Genomic DNA, 24,846 nt, shown 5'->3' with positions numbered 1-24,846 from the left:
TTAGGTGCTTAAGAAGGAAACTTTGGAGTCTTCAGTTGGAGAAGGAGGTGGGGCTGGGGGTACTTCGGAGCCAGCTGTACTAGGAGGACGAGCTTGTCCCAAATCCATATCTGAGGGTATCTCCCCGGTTTCATCACTTTTCTTGGTAAATCTCTCTTCTCTGGGAAGAAAGGCACACTGAATGTCATTTAAAGATGGGATTTTTAAAAAGAACCCCCAGATCCCAGCACCTAAAGAGCATACAGCATTTTGGAGGACATCCTGACTCACCTACCCACGTTTACAGAGCCATCACCTGGCAAAGATAAGATACACTCTATTCACACTTCGTGTGTCAGCTCTTCTCAGAGACAATTTAACCATCTCCACTGGTCCCATGGAACCAATGTAGCTGGGGTCCACCCCTACCAGCCAGCTGTCTGTAGTTTCAGCCCAGGGCAGACTCTCTCTCTCTCAATGTTTTATTTGCATACCAGCTATTCTCTGGCTAGTTCAGCCTAGGCTCACTTCAGCTCTCCTTTCTGCCTAGTCACCCCCTGCCCCCCTGTTCCCACCTCCAGCCTGCCAGGTTCTCCTTCCCTTCTGCTAGAATGCACCAGGCATCTCCATTCTACTCAGGTCTGGGCAAACCCTGCCTTCAAGGGAATAGGACTAGCCAGTCAAGTGATTAGAGATTCAGAATTAACTGTTCGCTGAATGAACACCTACTACTCTGGTCTAGGGACTTGGAAATTAACTAGAAACTAACTACATTCAGATTCTCAACGACAGCTCACTCCTGTTAAGTTTTTCAGCTGAGGAAGCTGAGACAGAAGGCGATTTACCCGGGTCATATGGCCAGTAAAATACAGAACTGGAATCCAAACTCAGATTTCCTAATCACAAATTCACTGCCGCATCTCCCAGTCAGAGCTGATCCCTAACGTTGCCGCGGGGATGTGGGGGAATGGGGAGGGGCTAACAGGGAAGGAAGCTAGCAGAGGCCCCAGAACTGTGGGATCTCTTCCTTCCTGAGTGGATGTTAGAACATAGTGACCACAGCACCCTGGAGACAATGCCCACTCCACAGTCTAACCAGTGGTGTCAAATTTGCCATGCAGCCCCATCTGTACAGGTTTAAAACTCCATACCTATGTTAACTAAGAAATTGTACATAATTTTTAAAATCAATTCACTAATATCTTACATCCCAACAAACTCTAAAGTCAAGAAGCACTGTGAACAAACTGGACGGAAGTCCCTATTTCAAATCAATAATTTTTATTTTGGGCCAACTTGTCAGGTTTCATAAAATCATTATTTTTAAGCTCGTACTATACCCGCAGAACTCAGACCAAAAGTGTCAGCTCTGCCAATTGTTGTTTACTCATATCTGCATTATTAGAATGACTTCAACCCAGGTTTCTTGGCAGAAATTTGTTAGGTCACTTTTCTCTGTTGAGGGTTGCGTTCATTAAGACTAAACACAATAACTTATAAGTCCACTTAACCCACACAGACAAACTGCAACATGTTGGCATTTGCTGCGAGTGAGTGAAGCAGTCCAGTGAAGCTGGCCTTCCTCCAGCTTTGCAGCTCCCGTCCTCCCATCTGGAAAGTCTCAGTCTACACACGACCTCCTGACACGCAGGAAAGGTGCAGCATCCAACCAAACATCAATTTCAATAGAGCTCGGTTTTCATATGAATTGGAGTCCTAATGTTTTCCTTATATACCTTTATATATGAGATGTCTTGGGCACCTGACTGGATCTGGGGATCTCAGACCAGAGGGAGCACAGAACATCCCACAGTGGCCATCGTAGGCTTGCCAGATTTAGCAAAGGAAAATACAGGGTGCCCAGTTAAATTTGAATTTCAGATAAACAACTTTTTTTTTTTACTGTAAGTATATCTCAAATATCACACAGACTTACTTAGGCCAAAAAAAACCCCTTTTTGTTGTTCATCTAAAGTTCAAATTTAACTGGGCATCCTGTATTTTATCCACTGAGCCTACAATCAGGGGAAGGTATCAGGCAGTGAGTGGACTTGTTTGAGAACTCCAGCATGCAGCTCAGGCAGCTAACTACGCAAAGGCAGGCAAACCCTCTCCTTCCCGCCAGATAAGCTGTTGAGGCCTCCCCTTTCTAAGGGCATGCTAGCACAGTCCTGGGCACCAGGTGCAGAGTCATGAAGGACAAGAGCAGTCCTTGCAGGGAGCTTACAGCCTAGCTGGGAATGAGGACAAGCTTCGGGGAATCCATGCTGTTCCCAAACTTTGCAAAGTCATGCATGTTTATACTGAGAGGGTACGTCATAGCTTCCAGCTGAGTATCAAAGTGACCCTCACGCCCCAGTCAAGAGCCACTGACCTGAAGTTCATCCCAGCGCCCTTATCATTGCCTACTGAAGGATCACGTGACAAGGTTCTGTTTCCCACGGTGGGTGACAAAGTGTTTTCTCATCTGTAAAATCTGCCTTGCTGCAATGGATGAATACATTTACATAAACCAGCGTCTGGAGGCATTTTAGGGCACTTGGTGAGGATCAGCATTTATGTTCCATCCTAACCCCCACCAGAGACCCCGGAAATACCTCATGGTCATGGTGATTCGGCGCCTGGTCACCTCGGAGACCAGGTCTCTGTAGGGGAGGTTAATGCTGTTGCCCACGGAGCCTTTCTCTGCCATGGCCTTGCACTCAGAGGGTTTAGATTCACCGCACCTGTGAATCTAAAACAAAAGCACCAGCAAACACGCTTCAGGGGTTGGGACTGGTCTGCCTGGGTCCAACAGGGCACGGTTTGCAGAGGACTTTCGCTGCCATGTTCTCAGCGGGTCCTCCTTACAGCCCGCCCCCCTTCCCCCATTCCCCAGCCCCACCCCTGTCGTGAGGCAGACATTCAAATACCCGCTGGGGGGGAAGAGCAAGGTCCTCCCCACCTTAGATAGAGCAGGTATTATTAACCCAATCTTGTGATATGGAAACCAAGGGCAGCTATGGTTTCCCCCAGGGAACAGCGGAGGAAACGGAGGCCCAGAGAGGTGAACTGTCTCTCCCCAGGTTGCACAGCTGGGCCCTGTCGGTGCTGCTTCCCTGCTAACGAGTGCCACTTCCTTGGAGCCCTTCTCTCACAGGGCTGTTTGGCATCACTGACACAGACGCAGAGCCGCCCGCTTCCTGGAGCACTTACCTTCTAAAGAACGGGAAAGGGACATAGGATTGACAAGGCTACTTATTCAGATATGCACCTGGCAGAGACACTGGAGGCTTGATATTGAGAAGAAACACAGCAGCAGTGGGACCTCTTTAGTGTCGGATGTGGGGTGTCCTTTTACAGTATTCTGTCTGGTAACCACAGTAACTCTGCAAGGTAAGTTATTATGATCCCCATTGAGCCAATGGGGAAACTGAGCAGCAGAGAAATTAGGTAGCTTCCCCAGGGGGCATAGAGCTGGAATCTCAGCCTACGTCTGTCTGGCTTCAAAGACTCCAGTACAGAGTCAAGAGACCCTCCAGTTCTGCCTCGGTGCCAAGCCATTTCCAAAGGAGTAAGGGATGAGTCTTCATTCCTGGACACCTGGTCACACTCACGAGGTGACATAGCCGTTCTCAGAACATGAGTTGCAATGGCCTGAGCTCACCAGCCTGGTCTGCTGGCTGGAAAGGTTTGTTCTTAGGAGGAAGCCCAACTGACTCACCTTTTGATTCCAGATCAGCTCAGGATGTGACCCTTTCCACACCTCAGCTCATGGTCTTTAAAGAAATGCCCTTATTCTGTGCGGTCTCTGTTCCCACACGTCAAGTTACTCCACCGTCTCAGAGAAGGAAAAGTCCAAAACCACCACTACTGCTGCCAACTGCCTCCCAGACTTTTTTAATCCTCCTGTAGTCAATCTCTCTCAAGAGCTTGAGTTAATGGATTGATCTGTGCCCTTCAAAGGTAGCAGCTGGGACTTCCCTAGTGGCACAGTGGTTAAGACTCCGAGCTCCCAAGGCAGAGGGCCTGGGTTCGATCCCTGGTCAGGCAACTAGATCCCACATGCATGCCGCAACTAACAGTTCACATGCTGGAGCTAAGGAGCCCGCAATCTGCAACTAAGGAGTCCACCTGTTGCAACTAAGACCCAGTGCAACTAAATAAATAAATAAGGTAGCAGCTGACACAGATTTTCCCTGCAGAATTGACCTTGATGAGAAATCCCCAGAGATGTTGCAAGGGGGGAGATGGGTCTTGAGCGCAAAGCAGGGGAAGAGCCTTTGGCGACATGAGCAACGAGGAAGCACAGAAAGAGGCTGGAAAGCATGACCTGTTACTACTGACTACATTTTAATGTTAATAATAAGGCAAACTGAGACTGGGGTTAATGGGAATTCTCTGTACTATCATTTGAAAATTTTCTGTAAATCTAAAACTACTCTAAAAAATTAAGTTTATGAAAAAACAAAAAAAAAAAACAAAAGAAAACAAAAAAATAAATAAATGTACATAGTGTCTTAGCTTAAAAAAAAAAAAAAAGCTAATTCATGTACAGCCCTCCTCCCAGCACCATCATAATAATTGATCCCACTCCTTCCTGATGACTCAGCACTTCTGCTGAGGTGGCAGGTGCTTTGACTTTGAAATAAAAGGTATTGATTGATTTCATGACTCTCACTTTTGAGCTGCATGATCTTGGGCAAGTAATTTAACTTCTATAAGCCTCGGTTTTCCTACCTGTAAAAGAGGAGTAATACTCATAGCAGCACTATTCACAATAGCCAAGACATGAAAACAACCTAAATGTCCATCAACAGAGGAATGGATAAAGAAGAAGATGTGGTGTATACACACACACACACACACACACACACAATGGAATACTACTCAGCCATAGAAAAGAATGAAATGATGCCATTTGCAGCAACATGGATGGACTTAGAGATTATCATACTAAGTCAGTCAGAACGAAAAAGACAAATACCATATGATATCGCTTACATGTAGAATCTAAAATATGACACAAATGAACCTACCTATGAAACAGAAACAGACTCACAGACATAGAGAACAGACTTGTGGTTGCCAGTGAAGGGGGAGTGGGGGAGGGATGGAGTGGCAGTTTGGGATTAGCAGATGTAAACCATTATATATAGAATGGATAAAAAACAAGGTCCTACTGTATAGCACAGGGAACTATATTCAATATCCTGTGATAAACCATAATGGAAAAGAATTTTTAAAGAATGTATATATATATATATATATATAATTGAATCACTTTGCTGTACAGCAGAAATTAACACAACATTGTAAATCAACTATACTTCAATTACAAAAAGAAGTAATACTCTCTACAAGGGCAGTTGTGAGGATTGAGAAAATATTTGCAAAAATCCCTAATTTAACCTTTTTTGGGCTTTTAAAATGTTTAAATTCATGTTTATATATATACACACACACACACACATATATATATATACATTTAGCCCAGGATGAATATGAATATGTGTGTATACTGCCCTTGATGTAATACCATGAATGTAAGCCTTTTCCTCACAAACACAATTATATACTTTTTGAAAGTAGGAGCCCTATTTTTTTTAAAATTTATTTATTTAATTTATTTATTTTTGGCTGTGTCGGTTCTTCATTGCTGTGCGCAGACTTTCTCTAGTTGTGGTGAGCGGGGGCTACTCTTTGTTGCGGTGCACGGGCTTCTCATTGGGGTGGCTTGTCTTGTTGCAGAGCACGGGCTCTAGGCATGCAGGCTCAGTAGTTGTGGCTTGCAGGCTCTAGAGCACAGGCTCAGTAGCTGTGGCGCATGGGCTTAGTTGTTCCGCGTCATGCGGATCTTCCCGGACCAGGGCTTGAACCTGTGTCCCCTGCACTGGCAGGCAGATTCTTAACCACTGCGCCACCAGGGAAGCCCAAGAGCCCTATTTTTTCCCTCCCTCCTAACCCAGGTTTGGCACAGTGTTGAGTTCCTAGTGGGAAGCCAACAATTACTTAAATTGAATCAGAAACTGCAATAGCATTGTGTTCCCATCTGTTTCCTTTAGCCATGTGATTACCAAAGTCTAACATAATCAAATTTCTCTATGGTGTTTGAATATGTCAGAAACAATTATTGGTTTGTTTTGCGTTTGTTTGTTGTTGTTTTGGCCCAGTGACTTTGGAGAACAAAGTCTGAGCTCTTAAGTAGGAACCCTTGGGAAGTTTGCTGTCATCAGGTATATCTGAATGATTAACAGCAATACAAACCTGGACAAACCCCTACCTCTTATGCTAGCCATCCTTTATGATATTCCATACAAATCGAAAACATGTTTCTGAACCCTGACATCCAAACATGAAGTTGACACTTCAGATGTGTAAGAAGAAGCCCTAATGGAGGAGTTTGGCGGTAAGAGAGTCTGTATTTCTCTCCATTAACTATAATGAAATCACATTAGAAGTTAGCTGCTACTTGTGAGATAACATGTGTTAAAGCTGGGGTTCATGAGGGGCAGGACCAGAATAAAGACGCAGACGTAGAGAATGGACTTGAGGACACGGGGAGGGGGCAGGGTGAGCTGGGACTGCGTGAGAGAGTAGCACTGACATATGTACACTACCAAATGTAAAACAGATAGCTAGTGGGAAGTAGCTGCATAACACAGGGAGATCAGCTCGGTGCTTTGTGACCACCTAGAGGGGTGGGATAGGGAGGATGGGAGGGAGACACAAGAGGGAGGGGATATGGGGATATATGTATACATATAGCTGATTCACTTTGTTATACAGCAGAAACTAACACAACATTGTAAAGCAATTATACTCCAATAAAGATGTTAAAAAAAAAAAGCTGGGCTTCAAAACATGTTTCACCTGACACCAAAGTTCACATATTTAATGACTGCGGTTTTCCACTCACAAAATAGAATAAAATGAAAACATTGGGGCTTCCCTGGTGGCGCAGTGGTTGAGAATCTGCCTGTCAATGCAGGGGACACGGGTTCGAGCCCTGGTCTGGGAAGATCCCACATGCCATGGAGCGACTAGGCCCGTGAGCCACAACTACTGAGCCTGCGCGTCTGGAGCCCGTGCTCCGCAACAAGAGAGGCCGCGATAGTGAGAGGCCCGCGCACCGCGATGAAGAATGGCACCCGCTTGCCGCAACTGGAGAAAGCCCTCGCACAGAAACGAAGACCCAACACAGCTAAAAATAAATAAATAAATAAATAAATTTATAAAAAAAAAAAAAAAAAAAAAAAAAAAAAGAAAACATGTATTCTCTAAAAAACAATAGAAAACTATACAACTACCAATATTACTAATTTTACAATAGGGGCACTGAAACGTCTCTCTTAGGCCCTCTCAGCTATGTGGAACAAAGACCAAGGGATAGGGATTGTTGGGAGGATTTGCAGGCAAAAGAGGCACAGGAATCCTCCTGGAAGAACAGGATGGGTCACCCTGCTGTGCCTCCCAGGAAGACTTGAACTGGGAAAGCCAAAGTGGAGACACCTCTAGGGACTATATTATCTTGCCATCCCTACAGCTACCAAAATTTATGGCTCTAGCACCCTACCCTGAACGGGATTCAGTTATTCTCAATCTCTGCAAGATGTATAAGCCGGGTATAATTTTTATAGGCATAGATGCCTAGCTGAGGTAACAGGATAATTAGCACTAACACAGGTGTGTGGGTCCCTCAAGTCTACTCTCAGCTCCCTTGACCCCCTCTCCAGTCTGCATTTGCTTGGCTGAGTGCCAACCTAAGTTACATTCACCTCTCTACCTCTTGACGCCTGTACCCAGGCAGCTATATATGGCTAAAGAACAACACACACCTTGATGACTACTCACTTGAAATTCATGACTGCAAACTTCAACTGGGTACTTATCTCAGGCCTAGAAACCTTCTCATCTCTTCCCTAAACCTCCAACACTTCTTCCTAATTCTCACTTTCAGCTGAGGAAAACAGAAGCAATCAAGAGAACTTCCAAAATTACCCACCCCCCACCCATCTACCCACCTTCCAGCTTTTGTGCCATATTCTTTGCCTCTCCTCCCGTTACTATAGATGAACTATGAGCACTCTTTTCAGAGACCAACGCTTGCACTCAGACACCTGACCCCATCCTCTCTCATCCACATCAGGTCTTCACTCCAGTAATCCTCTCCTCTTGAATATCAAATGTCCCCTCTCTATTGGATCTTTCCCATCAGTGTACAAACATTATTTCTCCCATCTTAAAACTCTGTCTTGAATCCAGTTTTCCCCACCGCAAAACAGATCAACAAAAATTTCTTGAAGAAGAGTTGTTTGTATTCATTGTCTCCAATTGCTTTCCTTCCATCCTCTATCAAATCCACGCCAGCGCTGATTTACCAAAACATTGCTCCTTTCACTCAGCTATCAGTAGCGTTTGAAACGGTAGATCACTCCCTCCTCCTTGAAACATTTCCTCCTTGGCTTCCAGGACACCACACTTCTCCTGCCCCAACCTCACTGGTTACTCTTTCTTAGTTCACTTTGCTTGTTTCTTTTCATCTTCCTAAACTCTTAACATTAGAGCATCCAAGGCTCGGTCCTTGAATCTCTCCTCTACTCTCATTTCTCTGTTGATCTCATTTAGTCACATCATTAAATTCCATCTCTAGGATGATGACATCTTGTCTGTCTCTCCAGATCTCTCTCCTGAACTACAGACTGATACATCACCTGTCCACTTGACATCTCCATTTTGCTAATAAACACTTAACTCAGAACGCCTAAGACTGAACTCTTGATCAACTCCTTCAAACCTGCTCTACCTGCTGTCTTCCCCATTTCTGTTAACGGCAACCCCATCCGTTCAGCTGCTTGAGCCTCAAATCTAGAAGTCATCTTTGTCCTATATCTCTCTCTCTCTCTCAAACTCACATTCAGTCCATCAGCAGATGGATTTTGAGCTCAACTTTTCAAGTTATATCCAGAATCCAGCCACTTCTCACCACCCTCACTCTTACCCGCCCTTGTCCGCAACTCTTCATTATTCTTGGCATGAATAATTGCAAAAGCCTCCTAACTGGCCTGCCTGTTTTCATCCTTGTACCTCCTTCAACATACAGCCAGAGCAATCCTTTTAAAATACGTCATGTTTCTCCTCTGCTCCAAACTCTCCAAATGGCTTTCCATTTTTACTCAGAGTAAAAGCCAAAAACCCTTGCAATGGCCTTCAGAGCTTATTACAATTTGCCCCCTTCCTTCACTCCCAATTTCTCTGACCTCAACAATTATTACTCTCCCTTTTTCTCACTCTGGCTTCCTCATGTTCCTGAACACCCAGGGACACTCCCTCTTCAAGCCAGGCTTTGCACTTGCTGCTGCCTCTGCTTGGAACACGCGGCCCCAAATATCTACATACCTTGTTTCCTCTGTTCCTTCAAGTCTTTGTTCAATTTTGCCTGCACAGTGATGCCTTCCTTGTGTACTCCATTTAAAATATAGAAAAAAACACAGGTTTTTGCCTGCTATACTCCCTGCTGTATCTCAACACCTGAAACAACATCCAGCGCATCGTAGCTGAGGCTGTGGCACGTCATCCAGATCCTCTTTCTAGCCGAGGCACTCGTTTCCCCAGCTGCTAGGAGTGTTGGTAGCTGATGGCTTTCAGCTGAGTCCCTCTCCAGGCATTGCTTTCAGCTGAAGACAGTTGCCTCAGCCCCTCCCCTAGAGACAAATGATAGCCCTCATCCAATGACTGACCAGTGTAGGGGTATGAATGCCCAGACCCATCCTACCTCGGGAGCTGCCTATAGAATCAACCGAGGCCTTTGTTGTAACTATTGATACATCGCAGTTCAGCTTCTCTCTCCCATGGATACTGATGCAGAGGGCACTCCCCCAAAGAGCTTCCTGCACATAAATCTACATTTCAGTGTGTTTCCCAGGAAACTCAGTCTAGCACAGCGGATGCCAGCAGTGGTCTAAGGAAGCCGACTCTAAAAAGAGATTTTGGCTGTGGATTACCAGGCAAAGAGAACCTTATCACTGATGGTATGTGGAGCATTAGCAGGCCCTGGCAAGCTGTAATGGCCAGTGGTTAAAATTTTCATTGATGTGCAAGAGGGAGGGAATATGGGGATATAGGTATCCATATAGCTGATTCATTTGTTATACAGTAGAAACTAACAACATTGTAAAGCAATTATATTCCAAAAATTTTTTTTCATTGATGGTGAATTGGGATGGGATTGTGTTGGAAGAGGACGAGCTGGAAGGTTTAATATCTCAAGCTTTTGAGAGGTTCTGGGGAAGAACCAATTATAAGGACAATGCCTCTTTCTGAGAAAGATGATGAAAGATTGGGGTCATTAATCAGCAGTTGAAGGTGAAGTGAGAAAGTCAGAGGCCTCTTTGGCAACAGCTTAGTTTCTGCAGCCAAAGGACAGAAGACGTTGAGGATAAGGCTGAGGACGTAATTATAAAAGTAACATTCCAGAGGAGGCTGACTTCTCAGTTCCAGCAAGGCTGGGAAAAAACAGGATCCTGAGACTTGGGATGAAGAAAATGCTCAGAGGGCTTCCCTGGTGGCGCAGTGGTTAAGAATCTGTCTGCCAATGCAGAGGACACGGCTTCGAGCCCTGGTCTGGGAAGATCCCACATGCCACGGAGCAACTAAGCCCGTGCACCACAACTACTGAGCCTGCATGCCACAACTACCGAAGCCCGAGCACCTAGAACCCGTGCTCCGTAACAAGAGAAGCCACTGCAATGAGAAGTCCGCACACCGTAACGAAGAGTAGCCCACGCTCGCCGCAACTAGAGAAAGCCTGCACGCAGCAACGAAGACCCAATGCAGCCAAAAATAAGTAAATAAATAAATAAGTAAATTTATAAGAAAATCCTCAGGGCCTGCCGAGATGGTTTAGTCCTCCCTATTGGAGACTAGCACTCCTCTTGATTAAAGATGCTGCAGAGGCCTCTGTGTTGTAGGGTAACACGCACACCATTCAGGATCTCCCTTCTGGCCGCCAGACCAATATCTAGAGTCAAGTCACCGCGTAGCCTGCCAGGAAACTGCTGAGGGACCAAAGGGACTATGGGAAGAGACAGCTGCAGCACTCGGCTAATCTGTACCAGCTGGGTCTAGTATTAACCTACATCTGAGACCGGATCCTGCGAATGCCGGCTCAAGGCGGGTTTAGGAGAGCCCTGTCCTGCGATCCATGTTTTTAACTCCCCAGCAAGGACCCTGGAAGACAGTGCTCACCTGCTGCTATGATGGCTCTTGGAAGCTGGCAGTAAGAGATGGCCCGTGTCAGATGAAGTACAAATTCCAGGATGGATGGTGGAAGGTAACACAAGGCTCAGAGAAATGGGAATTCTAGACTGGATATACTGTGCAAAGGCAGAAAACCCAGTTGAGTATGAACATGGCAGACACTCCCTTTACCAAAGGAGCAAAGAATGTACCGCACAAAAGGGCTCCAGTGTCATTAGGAAGCCCAGGGGGCGGCTGTCCTCTGTAGGCAAGGGCTGACAGTGGGAGATGCTATGACTTGGAATTGGCCTCACCTGTAGCAGCAAGCATAACGGATACTAAAATAAGATAGGTCAGGTGGTTAAGGGTCAGGAACAGGTGGATAATATTATCACAACCAGCAGCAAAACCAGAGCGGCAGCTGGGTGGTTTGGACCCCACAGAACTATAGAAGTGGTTCATAGAACACAGCCTTCCCAGGAATGGTGAAGAGTCAGCAAGTATTGCTCAGTTTCTACGATCAAATCAGTGGTGGATGATGGGGCTGAGGGCAGCCACCTTAATAACTCGCTCACTAAAAAAGAAATCAGGAATTTCCCCATTGGTCCACTGGTTAAGACTCCATCTTCCCAATGCAGGGCACACGGGTTCGATCCCTGATCGTGCATGCCGCACAGCGTGGCCAAAAAAGAAATTAATTAATTTTTAAAAAATAAATAAAAGAGAAATCAAGTTCTAGGAGGAGGTCCTTGCAATACCCTGGCGAGATTCCTCATGGGGATCTAGGGCCATTTACCCAAGTAACCATACACTGGAAATTACCTACACATTTCGAAGATTTTTGGATACAGGATTCAAGTTGACGTTGATATTCAAAGTGTCAACATGGTCCTTCTGCTAGAGTTGGGAACACATGGAGGCCAGGGATAGAGTCCTGGCCCAGGTTTGACTCACAGTGAGTCCACTGGGTCCAGGACCTACCCAGTGGTCCTTTCCACATGCTTTCCATATGCCTTTTATGATTGGAACAGACGTACTTGGAAGTCGGCAGTCCTCTCCCATTGTGCCTGGGCCTGAGGTAGGAGCTATTGTTGTGGGAAATACAAAGTTGCTAAATGAAAGTCTCTGAAACTGCCTCCTCCCAGTCAATATGGTAAATCAAATATCTTGTGCCGGGTGGTTATCGCCCTGATTGGTACCACCCTTAGAAAACTAAAGGGTGCAGAGATACTGGCTCCCATAATATCCCCATTTAATTTGCTCCTCTGGCCTCTACAATAAACCAGACTGAAGATTACTGCAAACTCAACCCAGCTGTAGCCCTAATTGTAGCTGCTGAGTCAAGTAATACATTTGTTAGAGCAGGTTGATGTGGGTCTACCCCATCAGTGAAGTTTTTAGGGATCCAGAGATCTGGGGTCATGCCGTTCCATCACCTCCAAATTAAAGAACAAAATATTGCACCTTACACCTCTCACAAAAGCACAACTTTTGGATTCTGAGGCAGCATATTCCATACTTGGGAGTACTGAGTGACATGAAAGTCTGCCAAATTTGAGCAGGTTCTAGAGCAGGAAAGGCCCCTGCAGACACAGACAGCGAGGCAAGTGTACTCACTTGCCACTTGGTTGATAACTGACTAGAAGACCCCATGGTATTAAAGGTATTGATGACTGGAAAAAGATCGGTGTGGCAAGATATAGTAGGAAAATTACAATGCAAGACCATCTGCAGTGGAGTTTTATGTATACAAGGTTCCTGGGAGAAACAGAACACCTGACCTCAGGATGTGAAGTGACCAAATGGCCAGGACTGTTCATCTTGAGCAGCTCTGTTAGGCCCTCAGGGTCATAAGTTGAGCAGGCCCAGCAGCAATCTATCATAAACTATATATATAGAACTGGGCATAAGTAGGGCTCATGCTACAAGCAGGTGGCCCAGAGCCCCATATCTTTCATTAATATTGCACAGCACCTCTCCCTCAGATCATCCCTACGTTTGCATGAAGTGTCCCTTATGGTCAGCCTAGAAAGAAGGGGAAAACTCAAGTTTGGTCCCGTCAACGTAATATGTGGATGCAAGCCAAAACTGGATGGCTGCTGTGCTGTACTTCTTGTTAGACGTGGTCCTGAATGATAGGGACAAGGGAAAATTGTCCCAGTAGAATTTTGGGCAATTCATCTGGCCATTTACTCTGTGTGGAAAGAGAAGGGGCCCAAGCCAAGAATATCTGCAAACTCATGGGCAATGGGAGAGGACTTGGCTTGTTGGTCAGGAGCTTGGAAGGAAAAATGACTGGAAGACCATCCAACCCTTTGGTGACTGGAACTGACCCATTCTGTATATGGGTTTGCCTTCTCTGCCTGCAGGACCTCAACTGGCACCATCAGAGAGCTTACACAATGTGTGTTCTCCCCTCAAGGGTTCCTACCTCTCTTTGAACAAAGGAACCCACCTTACCTCAAAGGAGATGTGGCAATGGACGCATAACCATAGAGCCCACTGTCCTATTGCATACTGTACCACCTAGAAGCTGCCACCCCGATAGTGCAATGGAATGGCCTTTTGAAGATACAATTGAGGCACCATCTTGGAGATAATACCTGCAAAGAAGGCATGGGAGAAATATGCCAACATGAAAATAGCAAAGGAATGAATCAGCAGTTTGCAAATGTAAAGAGAAATATAAAATGTACCAATGGAAACAGTTGAAATGTTCTAATTACCCACAATTTCAGTATACTAGGCCAGTGCCCACTCTTATCACAGACACCATTGAATTTATTTGTTTATTCAGAAAATTCCTCAATGTTTATTTTTTAAAAATTAATTAATTAATTAATTAATTTTTTGGGTCTGTGTTGGGGCTTTGTTGCTGTGCACGGGCTTCCTCTAGTTGTGGCAAGTGCAGGCTACTCTTCATTGCGATGCACGGGTTTCTCATTGGTGGCTTCTCCTGTTGCACAGCAAGGGCTCTAGGCACACGGGCTTCAGTAGTTGTGGCACACGGGCTCAGTAGTTGTGGCTCGTGGGCTCCAGAGCACAGTCTTAGTAGTTGTGGCACACGGGCTTAGTTGCTCCGTGGCATGTGGGATCTTCCCAGACCAGGGCTTGAACCCATGTCCCCTGCATTGGCAGGCAGATTCTTAACCACTGCACCACCAGGGAAGTCCCTCCTCAATATTTATTAAAGGAAGCATGGTGTGACATAATTCTTGAGTAAAGGGGGAAATACAATCTGAAATTCCTGTTTTTTTTTTTAATTGGGGTATAGTTGTTTTACAATGTTGTGTTTCTTCTGTACAGCAAAGTGGAGTTCCCTGTGCTATATGGCAGGTTCTCATTAGTTATCCATTTTATACATATTAGTGTATATATATTAGTCCCAATCTCACAATTCATCCCACTCTCCCCTGGAGAAACAGACATAAGAGTTGTGATTTTCTTAGTAACTTCAAGTCCAGTGCTTTCATAGCAGTGCAGCTCAGTAGTTAAGAGCTTGTGCTTTGAGAATCAGACTTCCTGGACCAAATCCTGGCTCCTACACTTACTGCATATCCTTGGGCAAGTTATCTATGCCTCATTCTCCTCATGTATAAATGAGAATAAAAATACCTTTTAAAGGGTATTGGGAGGCATCAGTTGATACATGGTAATTAGGACAGTCCCTGGCACACTGGCATTTTCTTGTTTCCTACTTTTATGCAGACATAGCAGGAGGACTAAGGAAGAAGCTAGTTTTGGACACATGTGGCCAGAGAGTGTTACTCTGTGTTACCACTTTTCCCTGTGTTCTCTGGTCAAAACGTACTTGGGAGAAGCCTTTGTACTGTGGGTGTGGATGGGAACTTACGGAGTATGAGCATGGTCTGGCACTAGTGGCTAGGTCCTGTCCCTTCAGTAACCTAAACCACCAGGGAAGTACTACTACTGTTTGGTCACACTGTCTCTTAAACTGTGAGCTTCTTGGAGGGTGGAATCATGCCTTTGGCTTTAAACATTTAGGACCTAGCAAGGATGACGCTTCCCATGTGTTAGGTGCTGCACAAACGTTTCTGGAATAAATAGGAGTGCCCATGTGCCTTTCCCTATGGTTAAGAATAAGATTGCTTTATGTGGGAGGCCTACTTGGCCAGGAAGGTTAAAACAAAACAAAACTCAAGCACCTGAACTATGCCCTGATTCTGGGCTGCTGAGGAAAAAAAGGTGGTAATGTCTATGAGTAATTGTTTTTCCCCCGTGAGGCTTTAAGCTGGATATAAAATTCTGGTAACTGAGTTGTTTAAGAGGGAACTTTATAACATCCATTTCTATTCCCAGGTTATAGAAATTCAAGACCCAATCAGTCCCCCCAATGGGGATCACTATCAGCTTCTGTGGGAAGTGTGGCTTTATTCTTGGTACAATCGTCTCTTTGACTTCTCATATTAGTTTGAGAGGGCAGCTCCTCTCTGGAATCAATTAACCTTATTCATGTTAATGCTTGTGTTTTGTAGCAGTTGCATCCCTTGGCCAAAATTTTAAAGTAAAACTGCTTCAGTTGAACAGTATGTGTACTTCCAATTTGAAAACCACAACCCTAAGTCAGTAAACCAGGTATCATTCCACACCTAACAGTGTGAAATTAACTGAAATTGAACACTTCTAATTCTAACTCTAGAGGGCCAGAATACATCTGTCCATCCCTTTTCTGTCCCTCTACATCATCCTTGAACCTAAGACTTATTCATCTGGAACCTCAGGCCTGATTAACGAAATTTCCTCACTCTAATTCTCCAATGAATATTAACTCATTTAGGAGCCCCCTTTTCATCTCAGATGAACAAATTGTTGACTTTGCTTTTTTTGCTCAGAAACCAGTAAGACCAAAATTTACATATAATTCTACTACTTACTAGCTAGTGTATCCAGAAATGGTGAGAAACAAGACCAGATTAGTACTACCTAAATACTTTTAGAAGGTTTTAATCATACTTAGAAGTTAAGCAGTATGGGTATATGGCAGGGGAAGGGAGAGAGATTGACTGGAAGAAGACGGCTTGAGGGACCCAGGAAATAGAGGTCAGGTATCAGTGATGGCAACCTGAAAGACCTCAAGCTACCACTAGGCTATGTTGAGGTAAGAACTGTCTTCTATATTCCCAGCACCTGACACATACGTAGTTGATACTTGACCCCTTGCCTAATTATAAGAGCCTCATCGCTTGCTTAAACTCTCCAGTGCAAGTAAAATTTCCTTCTCCTTTGGTATGATATTTCCCTGTCCAGGGAAATGTGTTTTTGACAATAATTCTCTGGAGTAATTCCATGTTGGAATATGGAGTTAAGTTGGTGAGCCTTACCCAAACTTTTTTAACCATTCCTAGATAACAGCCTACTAGCTGTGGGCATTAGTCAATATGTGTTGTCTACATTGCTTGATATCTACCAGTTTTCACTCTAAAAAATTCCTGTCAAACTAGGTGTGGAAAAAACTGAAGGAAAGTATCTGTAAAAATTCAAAGAAATTCTGTATTCGCCATATGTAAAAGACTCTAGCAGACATGTCAAAGAAATGGCATAGGCTTTGTCAAAAGATTGGATGGAAAATAAATGTACACCTAAAATCATGCAATTAAAGTATCCATATTTTCTGATTTCCCACTCTAAACAGCTCCCAGTTCAGAAAGATAGATCTGAGGGCTTCTATTAAGAATCTAAGTGATGCCATGTCACAGTCACCCTACCACAGAAATAAGCTTTTACCCATTATAACTCAAGAAAGGCTGAAAATCAATAGCACTCTTGACTTAACATCTGTTGCCACCATCTTCTGGATATTCCAGGAAAACCAGTAACTAATTGGAGCACCAACAGTAGACCCAGCCCTACAACTGAGGGTGTGAAGACCAGCACATAGAGGAAGGAAAGGGGCCAAGGAACCATTTCCCTTTGGCAACGTAAAAGAAACATGCAAATGTTAAGATAGCCAGTGTAACATTAAGACATCTTTGTCTATAGTTCGTTTCATTTCACAAGCAGAAATTTTATGGCTAAAATTTCTTAAAGCACCTAAAATAGAATTAAGATGCTTTTCACAAATAGGTCAACTGTGGTTAACTGCTATGATTGGAATGGGAAAGTGAAAATACTGAAAATGCCAAGAAGCTATGAAATATGATACAGTGGCAGCATAAAATAATCACTGATGGGGACTTCCCTGGTGGTCCAATGGTTAAGAATCCACCTTCCAACGCAGGGGATGCGGGTTCAATCCCTGATCGGGGAACTAAGATCCCACATGCCACAGGGCAACTATGCCTGCACGCTGCAACTACTGAACCCGTGCACCACAACTACAGAGCCCATGTGCTCTTTAGCCCACGTGCCACAACTAGAGAGAAGCCCGCGTGCTGCAACTAAGAGACCAGACGCAGCCAAAAAATAAATATTAAAAAATAAAATAAAATGGATTATTTGCCTTAAAAAATATCACCGATGACCTGTTAGAAAAGACATACCTCATACATTTAGGTTCTGACCATCTACTCTCAACTTTTTTAAACCTATGATATACTCTGATCCTACCTTCTACATCTTGCCCCCAACCAAGAGTATGTTGATTTGCTTTCTGTAATTTATACTGTGAAAGCAAGTAAATTAAATGCCTTTTCAGACTATACTCACCTCATTCCCCAACACAGCCCCTGATCATTCTTCTATCACAGAGCACAATTTGTTATTAACTAAGGACAAAATCATGCCCCTTCCCCCTCACCAGAAGAGCTGAAGGCGTGGAAGGTTATGTGACCAAGTCTACTGTCAACCACTAACTGCAACATCTTTTGGGTTATCGTGTCCTATGTTGGAGAAGCCAGATATAAGATTTATATGACCAAACTGTGGAGAAGCACTTATACAAATATCTTTCTTTCATTGGCTATACTTTCATTGTCATTTTTTCCACTGTAGATCCTAGCTAATAAAGGGCCTAAGGTATTAATGGTTTCAAATGAACACAACCAACTGAACAGCACATACTTGGTGGCTTGTAAGTGAAGACAGTGCAAACTATACAGTTGGTCACTCTGTAAGTCCTAAAATTTAGGAGGACTGAACTTAAGGATGAGAATATGAAAGAGTGGTAATGGAAGTGAGTGAGAAGGCACATATGTGAAGTAGTGACTACAGCATTTTGGTAGAGGCTTGTGTTCCCAGCCTTCTCCATCATACCAAATTAGAGCACATTTAGAGAAAAACCTGAGACTGGAAAGCTTGGACATCAAGGTAGGGTTTATTAGTACTTGCATATTTTAAATGTTTAAGAATCACAGCATCTATGAGTAAAGAAGGCACACAGGTTATTAGTAACTGAATTTACTAGTTTTCCTAAAGCTGGGTCTGGAAGCCACGTGTTCTGGATACAGGATTTTAGGCAATTGAAATCCCTCAGTACTTCACTTCACAAATTGAGTAAATGATAAAACAAACTCCCTTACTGTCTGCTTGTAATGGCTACGAATGTGTTAGCAAAAATAAGAAAAATACAAATATAACTACTGAGATCTATTTTGGGTCCTTCCACTTCCAACCAGAAGAATGGTGATTCTATTTTCTACATTCAGCACTTTGCATCATCAAGAAAGACTTCTCTCCTCCTCCTTGACAGACTGCTTTCAACAGGAGTATGGCTACCTTGAGAACAGGAGCCATAAACATTATCCTCTAAAACAATCTTTACTTTGATTGAATAAGCTTTAGAGTTTTGGAAAGTCAGAAATCAAGTTTTGGGATGACAATTTTTTTCCTAGAGCATAATGTAGTCTTGATCACTCTTTTTGGTATGTGACAAGCCTTCTTGCTTCAGATTTTAGGAGTGGATAAGAAGCTCCAAGACTCATTATTTAGAGAATACTTTATTAGTTTCTGTAATCAAACCCATGTAGATAAGACCTTACATATTTAATACAGTGCGTTACCCCTGTACAAATGGAAAAAATTATGTTTAACGTTTCTAGACCAATATGGCTGTTGATTTCTGTACAATGCCAACCCAACACGGTACAACTGGGATACTTCTCCAAAGTTGACAGCACAGCTAAAGTTTCCAAAAATTCAAATTATATATATATGTATATATATATATATAGATAGATTTATTTATTTATATAAAAAGACCAATAGCAGTATGTTATGCATCAAGAGCAGCAACAGCTTTTCCAGGTTCTGCAGTCATCTGAACACAATTATACAGACATCCAGCACACTCCATTAAAAAAAAAAAAAAAAGGTAAAAAACAAAACCTCAGAAAACAGCAAATTCTGTTACTGTTGTGGTACCTGGCACCATTTTTTTTTTTTTAATTAGCTTCTCAATTATCATCTGGAAAGAAAACATTCTAGAATAACGTCATTAAAAACAGATCTGATAAAGCACGGTCACTACTACGTATCATAAAGCAGGTACAAGATATTTTACATTCACAGAGGTATGATACAGTACTGTCCTACATCTATAATACTAGAGGATATAATTAAAAAGGCATTATTTGAGACTTGATTCTACTTTTCCAGCAGAGGGCCCAAAGGATGGTTATAACACAGCTCTGGTACAGAAATACACCTTCTTAGATAGGATTTCCTTTCTTTAGTGGCACAGTTCTAGGTACTCAATGATCTTTATGAACATCAGCTAAAAACCGTTTTAAAAAATAAACAAAAAACTACTGGATTCATACAAAGATGACTGAGTAGAGGCAAGCAAGGTTCAACCTAACTAGTATTTGACCAACTCTGTCGTGTCTGAACAGTAAGAGCTCCACTGAAGAAAGAAGACGCCAAGTAGCACATCAAACCTTTGGGCCATAACCAAAACACAGCATCTTTTCAAACAGAAGCGGTAGCCAAACACTGTCCGCCTGGATATGTTCAAGGACGCTGACGTCAATATTTCATCATCTGCTCACTCATTCAGGAAGAAGGGGAGATCAGTTACTGTACTTTGATTGTGTTCAACTCAATCACCACGTTACAAAAATAGCAAGCTGCCATAATAAAAAATAAGGCTCCTCTATCCAGCACCAGTTATCTTCTGTTCTTCACCACCAAGCCTATAAATGCTATAACCATATCCAAAGAACATAAGCGGAGCAAAGAAACCACATCTGATGTCATAGCTGGGATCATCGCATTGTTCAGGCTGAGCTATTCCTCTGTGATGTTACTGCCCTCATATTTCTGGTGTTTCATCTAACCATAAGGATTTTAGTTCTAAATTATATGCACTCAAGGAATGTGTGCACGTATTCGTATATAAATTTCTGACTGAAGATGCATGGCCGTCAACAGAGTGCATGTTATATAGTAGGTGCAAGCTGGCAAAGCCTCATTTTTACTGGTGCAGCAGCTGTGTGTCAGTGTAAATTGCTCCTATGTCCCTTGTGCACCTCTAAGCTCTGGACAGGATAATGTCAGAGAACATTTTACCCCTCTGGCTGCTGGCATTATCTGACTTCATCCTCCCTCTTTCCCCTCTCCCTTCCCCCAACCCCCTGCAATAGCCCACAGCCTTTAGGATTTTGTTTCTTCAGTTTTGATTGCCTGAGGTTTGATTGGTCCAGTTCTAACAGGTTTGGTGGCTATGGTGGGTGCAGGGGGTGGCTTTTCTTCTACTTTTTCCTGACAGACAGCAGGGGGGTCGGTCAGTGTTTCAGGAGGTTTACTTGAATCACTGTCCACTTTCTGGGCTTTGCCTCCTATCTGTTTGTTCTGTTGCTGTTCAGAGAAGAACCGTTGCGTGGACTGAAGAACCTCTGCTCTCTGCTTTGCCTTAAAAAATGAGAAACAACAACTGAAAATGCTACAGTATTATCAAAGCTTGTCAATCAAGCTCAGTTCAAATTCTTTTACCAATCACAAATCAGTTTTCCCCATGTTGGTTTGGCCCCAAAGTACCTTACTGATCTTTCGGCTTTTAATGGATAGATTTCTTCTTATTTTTGAAAACATTCCATGTGATTTAAAAAAATAATAATAATAAAAAAAAATAAAAAGAACAGGACCACCTCCCACCATCTTTTCAAAGTTTGCCCTTTTATCAAATAATAAAATAGAAATTGTTGTTGGTTTGTATCTTTTCTGGAACAAAGCTTATTGATATTAAATTTTATTTAGGGAGCCTGCTTGCAAATTTGAAAACATATATGTAATACTTAAAACTTGTAGTTATCAATATGTGGTCTACAATAAAATGAAAAGGAAGCACTTATATTGTGGCATTACCAACACCTAGGACCAAATGTCTTGTGGCTGAGTCCTCTTCCCACAGCTCTCTTCTGCAGGGGAAGAGCATCAGAAATTAGTAACTACAACTTCACTTGATCACTAAGTTCTGATAGCTCCTACCACATTCTGAGCTGGTAAAATAATTTCCTAGTTTTATTGACTCTGTGCCCCCACAGAATATACTTACGTCAATCTGTAAATTATACCACTGTATAACATACACAGTTAAAACTAAAGTTTCTACACCTCTTGCATATAACAAAAGCCCTTCATGTTCTATAGGTACCTGTACTATATTCAAAGTTCTGAAGCAATTTTCATGAAATCTGTATCCTTCCCCAGCCCATTCATTATTAAGCTCTAATGTCATTTCCAACATGGGGATGTATGAAAATCAAGTGCCAAGAAGGCAAGAGAACTGGAAACCAAGGCCAAATGGTTTCCAAAGATTTCTACACATACTAGTATTTTTAATAGTTATGAATGGATGGAAATCCTAGGCACACAGCCTTAATAAAAGTGGATAACATTTAACAAGCGTTTCACTGCAGGGCAGTCTTTAAATTTGATTACTCAGGATCAGAAACAAGGGATATCCACCCAGAAAGAAACTTTACTCAGTCAACCGAATTTTCTAACAGGATTGTCATAAACATGTTTCTAATTCAGAGTAAAGCATTACTATGGACATTTCCCATTTGAAAGCAGTAAGCTTTTCTTTGTTCTCGTCTGACCTGATATATAAAGTGACAAAATTGGCAAAATTATTAAGACCTCTGAAGTTAAGTCTAGAAACAGAAATAAATTGATTCAGCTAGCTGTACAGGCAGACAGGTAAGGTTTATGCTATAAAAACTGTCCCCACACAGACTCCTAAAGGCACCCTTCTGCATTAGCAAACCTCAAGTTTATCAGCGCCTTTTATCACGAAGGATCCCAAAGTGCTTTTTGAGTTCTTCATCTACAACTACACAATCTGTTGTGGAATATGGCTGCCTCAGGCGGCAGGCAAAAAAAAAAGGGTATGAAACCAGTCTGAGAAGAAAACTATACTTGGATGACTCATGAAGGAAGAAAAATCAAGATAGGTAACATGCCTCACCCATTCCAGAGTTTTCACATAACCATGATTTATATCTTGGGATGGGGGGATGGGGTGGGGTGGAAAGGGAGAAAAAAAAAAAAAAAGAAAATGGGGAAGCCTATAATAATTCATATTACTTATTTGCTCTTCCAAAAAATGTGGCAGCTAAACTTATATCTCCCTCAAATATTTATTTTGTAAGTAATTCATTTGGCCACAGAGTTTAAAATGTTAACTTGTTTGCTGACTATTAGCTGCAAAAAACAAAAAAAACATTAAAAAAAAAAAAAAAGAAAGAAAAAAGTGTCGGGGGGGTAGGGAGAAAAAAAAGAAATTAAAAAAGGGGGGCGGGGTAGGATGAATAAAAGTAGTTAGTTTGGTTAAGTCTGCTAAGACAATGAATGCCTGGATATGCAGTTATGGGTCCAGAGGCATCTTAAGACATGGTTCAGAGACAGATTCTTGCTCTGTTGGCTGTTAACACTGTACTAACCTTCATGTCTTGTTCAGCCTTCAACGCAGCCTGGGCCTGATTACCTCTGACTCCAGATAGTGATCCACAAGGACCCCTGGCTACATGTGGCAAACGAGCATGGCTCATGAGGCCTGTGGTCAGCGGAGGAGGCATCTGACTGGCCAGTGCCATTGGTGGCCTCTGAACAGGCGCTGGGAAGGTGTTAGTATGTGGGGCTCTTACCAATGGAGGGACCAGGTTAGGCTGAGAGAGAATCTGAGTGAAAAAAACAAAACATACAACATTGAACTGTTAAAAAAAGAAAAAATTTGCCAACTAGACCAGGTTGGCTTATCCCAGAGTAAATCTGTGCCCATTCTGTCAGTGAAAGGAAGTGTATGGGTTTGTGCCATTCTATTACGAGGACCAAGAACAAATGGGCCATGTTTGGAGAATCTAACAGAAAAATTAGGCAAAGCATGCTATGGCACTTCAGTTGGTTCTAGCATTTCAGCTACAAATTCTGAAGGGGAGACAGAAAGGCTATTAATTAGGATATCTTTAAAAAAAGATATAACTGCAGAAAAGGCACATACCTATACCAAATATAATCTGAAGATAAATGAAAATAATACTAATTCAACAAATATATGAGAGTGCTTATCAATTTTAGTTAGTCCTTCCATATGATTAGCAAAGGGAAGCCAACATTTTTACATATACATTAGAACACCTTTTAGAATTTCCAGCTCAACTACATATAGTTATATTAAAAAAACAAAAACCAAAACTGCCCCCCCCCAACTTTAAAACTAGAAAACGGTAAGCACTGGGACCCTTCTCTGAAAAGTCACCTTCAAAAAGATAAAAGGATCAGGACTGAAATAAACTATCAGAGCTGTGTGGGGAATCTTTTGACTATATTTCAATTGTCTGCTTTAGAACTATATGGTTACTACTTGTGTCTAGCTAAAAATTGTAGAGAATATATTTGAATGTCATAAACTTACTAAAAACTGTTTCTAAACTGGTTATAATACGGCAAGATTATAAAATCAGAGAATTAGCCAGATTAGCAATCACTTGCAAGTAAATAATACTCATTTCTCACTTATATCTGCCCACCTGGGGTGCAAACTGTGTAGGAAAAGGTTGTGTCATTCTCACAGTGGCAGGGGCTGACTGGAACTGCTTCTGATAGACAATGCTGTTCATTTTGCTGGACTGGCTGTTCGGACTTGTGGAAGTAGCCCTTGGAAAGAAGCCATCACTGGTCAGTACGGTAGTGCCACATAAATGATGCTGTTAGATTTTTAGAGACATTGCTCTTGGTAGATTCATCATACTTGTAGTTGATGAAAATTTACCAAGGTGAGTTACCAAACATTACGGTGGTAATGAAGAGACACTGGAGATGCAGATGTGAGAAAGCACACTAGCTAGATTTTCCCCTGGGTTAAATTTTTTTTTCTTAAAATAGAGTATAGCAAATACGTTCTTAATAATTTAATAGCTTAACATTTTGGTAAAACTATCAGAATGTCTTATACTTACTATAGGAAAAGTGGCATTAAGTATCTAACAAACAAATGGTGCTCAGTTATTCGGATATTCTCTAAGCAAATGTAAAGGCCCATTTTACCGGAAAGGACTAGACGTTGGTGTGGTGCTTCTACCGCTGATGGGAGGTGTGCCTGGTTTTATATCAATGCCACTTCCAAAGGCTTTTAGTTCCATTTCAGACATCTGAGAAAGAGCATAAAGTAAACTTAACATTTCTGCAATTCCATAAACTAAAGTGCTGTGTTTAGTATTCTATATATGATAACTTCATCTGGCAAAGGGCAAA

At 42.6% G+C, this 24,846-nt stretch overlaps 2 protein-coding genes across 15 annotated transcripts in view; both read right to left on the bottom strand.

Moving 5' to 3' along the window:
• Window positions 1-2,671, bottom strand: MYOCOS (myocilin opposite strand). Its single transcript, XM_059929903.1, has 2 exons — window positions 2,577-2,671; window positions 1-160 (listed from the first exon to the last, which is right to left on the bottom strand). The coding sequence occupies exons 1-2, from the start codon at window positions 2,669-2,671 to the stop codon at window positions 1-3; spliced, it is 255 nt and encodes an 84-aa protein (XP_059785886.1).
• Window positions 2,672-19,072: 16,401 nt separating this feature from the next.
• Window positions 19,073-24,846, bottom strand: part of PRRC2C (proline rich coiled-coil 2C) — a 100,042-nt gene continuing 94,268 nt past the window's right edge. For 8 of the 14 annotated variants that reach the window (XM_059936183.1, XM_059936175.1, XM_059936203.1 and 5 more), the window contains 4 exons: window positions 24,640-24,743; window positions 24,123-24,249; window positions 23,037-23,273; window positions 19,073-21,003 (listed from right to left, as the gene is read on the bottom strand). In XM_059936183.1, the coding sequence (XP_059792166.1) occupies window positions 20,746-21,003; window positions 23,037-23,273; window positions 24,123-24,249; window positions 24,640-24,743 (726 nt within the window). In that variant the 3' untranslated portion in view covers window positions 19,073-20,745. Of the gene's footprint in view, window positions 21,004-21,456; window positions 21,510-23,036; window positions 23,274-24,122; window positions 24,250-24,639; window positions 24,744-24,846 lie in introns of all 14 variants that reach the window. The other 6 variants (XM_059936260.1, XM_059936271.1, XM_059936279.1 and 3 more) reach the window with 4 other exon arrangements.

This window comes from Balaenoptera ricei, chromosome 1, assembly GCF_028023285.1.
Source record: "Balaenoptera ricei isolate mBalRic1 chromosome 1, mBalRic1.hap2, whole genome shotgun sequence".
Taxonomy (NCBI): Eukaryota; Metazoa; Chordata; class Mammalia; order Artiodactyla; family Balaenopteridae; genus Balaenoptera; species Balaenoptera ricei.
The sequence above is the reverse complement of the archived record's forward strand: the minus strand, read 5'-3'. Positions and strand labels throughout refer to the sequence as shown.

Coding starts and splice junctions, on each gene's coding strand:
- MYOCOS (XM_059929903.1), bottom strand. CDS start 2,671: ATGGCAGAGAAAGGCTCCGTGGGCAACAGCATTAACCTCCCCTACAGA. Junction 161..2,576: donor CGAATCACCATGACCATGAG/GTATTTCCGGGG, acceptor CTTTCTTCCCAG/AGAAGAGAGATTTACCAAGA.